The 6348-nt window shown below is 40.9% G+C and overlaps 1 protein-coding gene across 4 annotated transcripts; it reads left to right on the top strand.

Annotated features, from left to right (window-relative positions):
* The first annotated feature begins 277 nt into the window (after positions 1–277).
* Positions 278–3882, top strand: LOC110288402 (proline-rich proteoglycan 2-like). Of its 4 annotated transcripts, none has more exons than XM_021154760.1 (6): positions 294–362; positions 1354–1389; positions 2253–2678; positions 2790–2897; positions 3060–3173; positions 3393–3757. In XM_021154760.1, exons 1-6 carry the CDS (start codon positions 299–301, stop codon positions 3539–3541), a joined length of 897 nt encoding a protein of 298 aa, XP_021010419.1. In that variant the 5' UTR covers positions 294–298; the 3' UTR covers positions 3542–3757. The 4 variants fall into 4 exon arrangements, with proteins under 4 accessions (XP_021010422.1, XP_021010419.1, XP_021010420.1 ...); XM_021154761.1 differs by having other exon boundaries at positions 299–362; positions 2253–2432; positions 2604–2897; positions 3006–3173; positions 3393–3541; XM_021154763.1 differs by lacking the exons at positions 2790–2897; positions 3060–3173 and adding an exon at positions 3872–3882 and having other exon boundaries at positions 278–362; positions 2253–2771; positions 3321–3567.
* The last annotated feature ends 2466 nt before the right edge of the window (positions 3883–6348 follow it).

Below are 6348 nucleotides of genomic sequence, written 5' to 3'. Positions count from 1 at the left end.
GTGGAGGAGCTAGAGAAAGTACCAAGGAGCTGAAGGGGTCTGCAACCCAATAGGTAGAACAACAATATGAACTAACCAGTAACCCCAAAGACCATGTCTCTAGAACTGAATTCTTGACAGCCTCAGCCCTACTGCATCCTGCTAGGCTAAAGTCCCAAAGAAGAGTCAGGGATGCATGGCATGCTGCTGTCACAAGTGTGTTNAACNGTAAGGAAGTGAAAGATGCCTTTGTTCTANNTTCCTTATAAAGACTNTGGCCTTCNTTCCTCCAGCACAAACTTGGGAGCAATCTTCCAAGATGCTGGTGGTCCTGCTCACAGCAGCTTTGCTGGTCCTGAGCTCAGCTCAGAGACAAGATGAAGGTATGAAGTAGGGGAGAGAGTGGCACAGTGATATTAGACTGGAGAAGCACACTTCAGGAGAGGGAGAAATGAAAGGAGATTGAAAAGGGACAGAAACAAAAATTATGAGAACAAATAGAAGAACATTTGTTATCATTTTACTTCTAGAGCTTAAACTATACTTATTGTATGAGTTACAAATATTCTTGCAACAACACAACCTGAGTAAATTTATAAAAACACTTTTTTTGTGGTAGAAGATGCATGAAAGTATGTTGTATTTGACAGAGGGAAACTTATTTTTTATGGTGTTATGAAAAACAAATAGTGGATGGTGCTTGCCTTGTGTGTAGAGGACAGAGAAAGACGAAAGAGGTAAAAACATATCAGGAATGTTTTTTAAGAAAAGACAAATGTTAAATTTTATGCTGTACAACGTGAACTATAAATATCAGGGAATAATTTCTTCTAAATATTACTTTAATTTTTATTTATTTTGTGCATGATTATAAAGATATGCAAGGCTCTGAGTGTGTCTACTCATGTGTTTACATGTTTTTGCGTGCTTAAGCACATTCTGACAGACACCAACTTATTGGTAGCGGCATTTATCCTTCTATCATATAGATTCAGGAAGTTAATACAAGTCATTAGGAAAGTGCTTTTTTGCCACTGAAATATGTTGCTAGACATATTTTCTCTTTTCTTTTTTCATGATAGCTTCTCAATATTCATTGTATTTTATATTTCACGGAAAGCAATATATTTTATTTCAATTAATGAAATACTTGGAACTATAATATATAAGAAAGTAAGATCACAAACATAAACTTTTATAATCATGTCTCACTGAAGTTATGGTAATGTTAATGAAAGGTATCATTAAAGATTGATACATATAAGAAGGAACTAAATTGTCATTGCTACTAAGTGTAGAAATGATCCTGGTAGTATTCTCAGCAACTAGAAAATGTCATAAGTAACTTTCAACTTCTCTGTGCTTATTTCCTAGAGATCACCTATGAAGACACAAATTCTCAACTCCTAGGTAAAAACAGATTCATCCACTATTGACATTCTATGTACCCTTTACATCTGTAATCATTAAATTCTGTAATACCTCTATAATTTATTTATTTTATTACAATAATGACTGGAAGCTTCCTCAGAGATAAATACACAACCTTCCCAGCATTGACTCTACAAGAGGTCCATACACTGGAAGAATTGGAAGCTAGGCTCTGTTAAAAAAAGGGACATTTTATTTCTTCCACAGATTGAANCAATATATTATATATGATGCACATATAGGGGTGTTTCTATTTAAATATCCTCTTCAAAACTATGGTTTGCTTAAAGGATTGTTTTTTCACAATGATTCCAATTAGAAAGCTATGATTGCACATAAAATGCATAACTACACAGAGCCCATGCTTCTCACAGTTTTGAATTTATTTTGTACTCCCCTCTGTATCCATAGCTGATTAATTTTTAAAATATTTGACATGAAAACAGATTGGAAACATTTCCTTACATTTCTTTCTTGCTATACACATGCTTACATGACCTTGAACACTATTTTATAAATAAGAAAATTAAAGCATGCTGTCACAATTTTCCTACTCTGCCAATCTCTAACTAGTAATGTTTATAGAACATACCACATACACACCCCCGACCATTTCTCCACTTCTGTCTGGGAATTGTAAGTTACATAAAGATACGTAAAGTCACCCTTTTTGCACAGCATTTAAGGACAAATACNCATTCAAAGAGTAGTGATATAAGAAAATGATTTATACACAAATTAAGCTTCCTGAACTACTAGTGATATAAGGTTGGAATGGGGATCGGTGATCATGGGAGAAAGAGGAGGTATAAACTCATCTACTTTTATCTTTAATTAAATAGAAATGGGAGAGCAGAGCCAAGGGAATGGTCATCATTATCCAAAACCACCTCCTGGAGGAATGCCCCCAAGACCTCCCAGTTCTGATGAAAATGATGATGGTGATGAAGATGGCAGTGAGGAAGATGTGAATAGACCAGAGGGACCACCACAGCACCCTCCTCACCCAGGACACCACCATGGTCCTCCACCACAGGGAGGCCCTCAGCAGAGACCCCCTCAGCCTGGAAACCAACAAGGCCCACCCCCACAGGGAGGCCCTCAGCAGAGACCCCCTCAGCCTGGAAACCAACAAGGCCCACCCCCACAGGGAGGACCTCAGCAGAGACACCCTCAGCCTGGAAACCAACAAGGCCCACCTCCACAGGGAGGCCCCCAGCAGAGACCCCCTATGCCTGGAAACCAACAAGGCCCACCCCCACAGGGAGGTCCTCAGGGACCTCCTGGGCCTGGAAACCAACAAGGCCCACCCCCACAGGGAGGCCCCCAGCAGAGACCCCCTAAGCCAGGAAACCAACAAGGCCCACCTCCACAGGGAGGTCCTCAGGGACCCCCAATGCCTGGAAACCAACAAGGCCCACCCCCACAGGGAGGTCCTCAGGGACCTCCTGGGCCTAGAAACCAACAAGGCCCACCCCCACAGGGAGGTCCTCAGGGAGCCCCTATGCTGGGAAACCAACAAGGCCCACCTCCACAGGGAGGTCCTCAGGGACCCCCTATGCTGGGAAACCAACAAGGACCACCCCCACAGGGAGGCCCTCAGGGACCTCCAGGGCCTGGAAACCAACAAGGCCCACCCCCACAGGCAGGACCTCAGCAGAGACCCCCTCAGCCTGGAAACCAACAAGGCCCACCCCCACAGGGAGGCCCCCAGCAGAGGCCCCCTATGCCTGGAAACCAACAAGGCCCACCCCCACAGGGAGGTCCTCAGGGACCTCCTGGGCCTAGAAACCAACAAGGCCCACCCCCACAGGGAGGCCCCCAGCAGAGACCCCCTAAGCCAGGAAACCAACAACGCCCACCTCCACAGGGAGGTCCTCAGACACCCCCTATGCCTGGAAACCAACAAGGCCCACCCCCACAGGGAGGTCCTCAGGGACCTCCTGGGCCTGGAAACCAACAAGGACCACCCCAACAGGGAGGCCCTCAGGGACCTCCAGGGCCTGGAAACCAACAAGGCCCACCCCCACAGGGAGGCCCTCAAGGACCACCTCAGCCAGGATACCATCAAGGCCCACCCCAGCATGGAAAAAATGAACAACCAAGTTACCTATGGTCACTTTTTGCATAACCATCTTTTTCCTTACAAGAGAGAAGGTAATTAAGTGCTTCATTCTTCTTTCCATGCTCCAAACTCCAGTGATGACCACCCTGTTCCTAGAGACATAGATCATGGATATATTCAAAATATGAATAGTCCTTATAATTCTATGGTGTATGTGATTCAAATTGATTCTCAGTTAACTGTCAAACTCTAACAGATATCCAAGGCACTAAAAGATATTTACGTCATTGAAATTATGCATTCGGTCTTTCTGCTTCCAGACTTTGTTTGCTTGTTTATTTATATGATTTTCTGTTTATTTATTTATTCATTTATTCATTCATTTATTTATTTCAGGTGAAGAGAAGACAGATGACTACAATATCATTCCTATAGCAGAATGATGTCAATAAAATATTTAGCATACAATTATCCTCTGTTGTTTTTCATTATGAGCAGATGTAGTACTGCAACGTTGGCATGGTTATTTCCAGAAATGCAGGCCTTAACCTACATATCAGCTGACTATCACTTGAGAGACCCTCTTCTTTCCATATTACTCACTAGTTCTGCCCACTGTTTTAGTATATTTTCTACATATCAGTTATTTTAGCAAAACACTTCCCGTAAGTCATGGATTTCAGGAGCAAACTACCTAAACTTGGATGCCCTTACTATGAAATGTGCCATTAATGTCGGTAATCTAGGAATAGCTGAGCTGCCTTGAATAATTCTTTCTTTCTTAGAGATAACACTCTTTCTGTTCCCAATTTAAGAGTCCCTGTTCCTTCAGCTAGTATTCTTGTGAGCAGTTTAGTATCAGCCAGCTCACATTCTTCTGATTTGGACATTGCTATAAATAAATGATTTGGTGTGCTGTGACTAAGCTGTTATTGTTTTATCTTTTTTATTTTTTTAGTGCTATTTATAAATATCATATACCTGGTCCTTGTACACCAATGCGATTCTTAAAATAGTTTAAGCATACTTTAGAAGTCTTTCATTTATAATTTTTGGATATTTGAAATTATTCCATCTCTGTATTTATTTTTACATTGTATTGAATCTTAATTAAAAGAGAGAAAATATAAAGTATATAGAAGGTCTAGAGGCTTAGGAATCCTTAAAACTTCCAAAGTATTTGAGTTAATTCTTAAAATCAGAGTTGGCTGTTCTTCCTTGAATGTTCTATAAATCCCTATTCCTTTTCCAAAATCCTGGCTGGGAGTCAGATGAAGCATTGGACATACAATGCGTTCTAAGGACTGATGGTCTCTTGAGAGTTTTCAAGACTGATGATTTCTGGCCTTATAGCTCTCTAACGATACTGAATGTCTGTTGATAGCTTCTAAATTAACCTAAAAATTTCCTTTGCATGATTAACAATGGTTGCAGAATAGCAAAGGATTAAGTAAAGAATTAATTTCTGAAGATATATATATATATATGTATTGCCCAGAAATGTGAACGCTTGCTTGGCTGGAAGGAGGTTTAGGCCAATAAACTTTTATTAAACCACAAGAAGTGAGTCAGTCTTGCAGAAGGAAAAGTTTTTACCTAAGCAAATATGCATAAACGCACATATGTTCATACTATGCATTCATTATCACATACTTNCTTGTTATGCCTAATAATCTGTCTAATCTATTTACACACTTACACAGAGGCTCCTATATATATGCATATGGAACTACAGCCCAATTGCCAGCTCTGAAAGATCTTGCTCATTCTGGATGAAAATAAGCTCTTACCTTTATTGTATTAGAGAAAGGAAAGACTTCTACACTTTTATTGCTAAATAGATTACATACAAGTATTATTTTTCACTTTTAATATTTTTTTATGAAATTCACATTGGCAACACATCTCCACTCATATATCTTTCCTTTTGTATCTACCCTTGGTCCTTACATCCTCCAACAATTGAAAATAAAAGTCAAAATTTTAAAAAAGAGTGTTAAAAAAAGTAAAACATCTCATTGGGGAAGCTGTTGTATGTCACAATATGTTTCATTGTGTACCCCTTTGTCCATACATTTTGCTTGCAAAAGTTCATTTCAATGCATCATTTCAAGGCATCTGGATTGTATTATTCCCTCATTACTGGATCCTCACTGAGACAGCTGTCATTCATTGCCCTTTGTCATGGATATCCTGCAGTTTTGGATTTGCAGGACCAGGATTGTCCCATATTTTAGAAGTTTATAGATTAGATAGATGTTGGGGATCTGGAATTGTTTGATAACTGAGTTGAGCATGTGGATAACTATATTGTTCCTGCACCATGAGGGCAAGTTCTCCAGCATTGCCCAGCTACATGACCCAGTGCTGCAGACAACAAGGCACACAGTCAGATTTCAAGTTCTCATGGATCACCCAGGAGAACAGAGCCAGCTCTACTGTAGTTCCCAGTCAAGATGCTGGGTCAATTTTCCTGAATGCTACAGCTGGTTATGGATGGAGAAGGTACTCCCATACTCCTGACTCCTATGCCAGCTCTCCTGACTTCCTCAGGTGGTGAGGAAGAGATGCCTCACAGAAGGTGAGTGGCAGGGACAGCTCTCTCAATTCACTGTCACACACACACTCTCACACTCTAGGCTGGCTCACCTATAACCTCACCACAGGAGTAAGTTCTACTATGAAGCACATGTGAGGTGCTGAACATATTCTCCAAAGGGCTGCAGCAGGTGAAAGGTGGGATCAGCTCTGCAAAGTTCTTGAAATGTGGGCCAAGGTTGTAGTCCAGAACAGGGGTATCCAATTGATTTTTTGTGGTAATATGAGCCACACACATGGACAGGGATCCATTCTAATTCAAGTCCACAGCACCA

Source organism: Mus caroli, unplaced genomic scaffold (genome assembly GCF_900094665.2).
Source record: "Mus caroli unplaced genomic scaffold, CAROLI_EIJ_v1.1 scaffold_9482_U1_1, whole genome shotgun sequence".
Classification (NCBI taxonomy): domain Eukaryota; kingdom Metazoa; phylum Chordata; class Mammalia; order Rodentia; family Muridae; genus Mus; species Mus caroli.
This window is presented reverse-complemented; position numbering and strand designations above follow the sequence as displayed.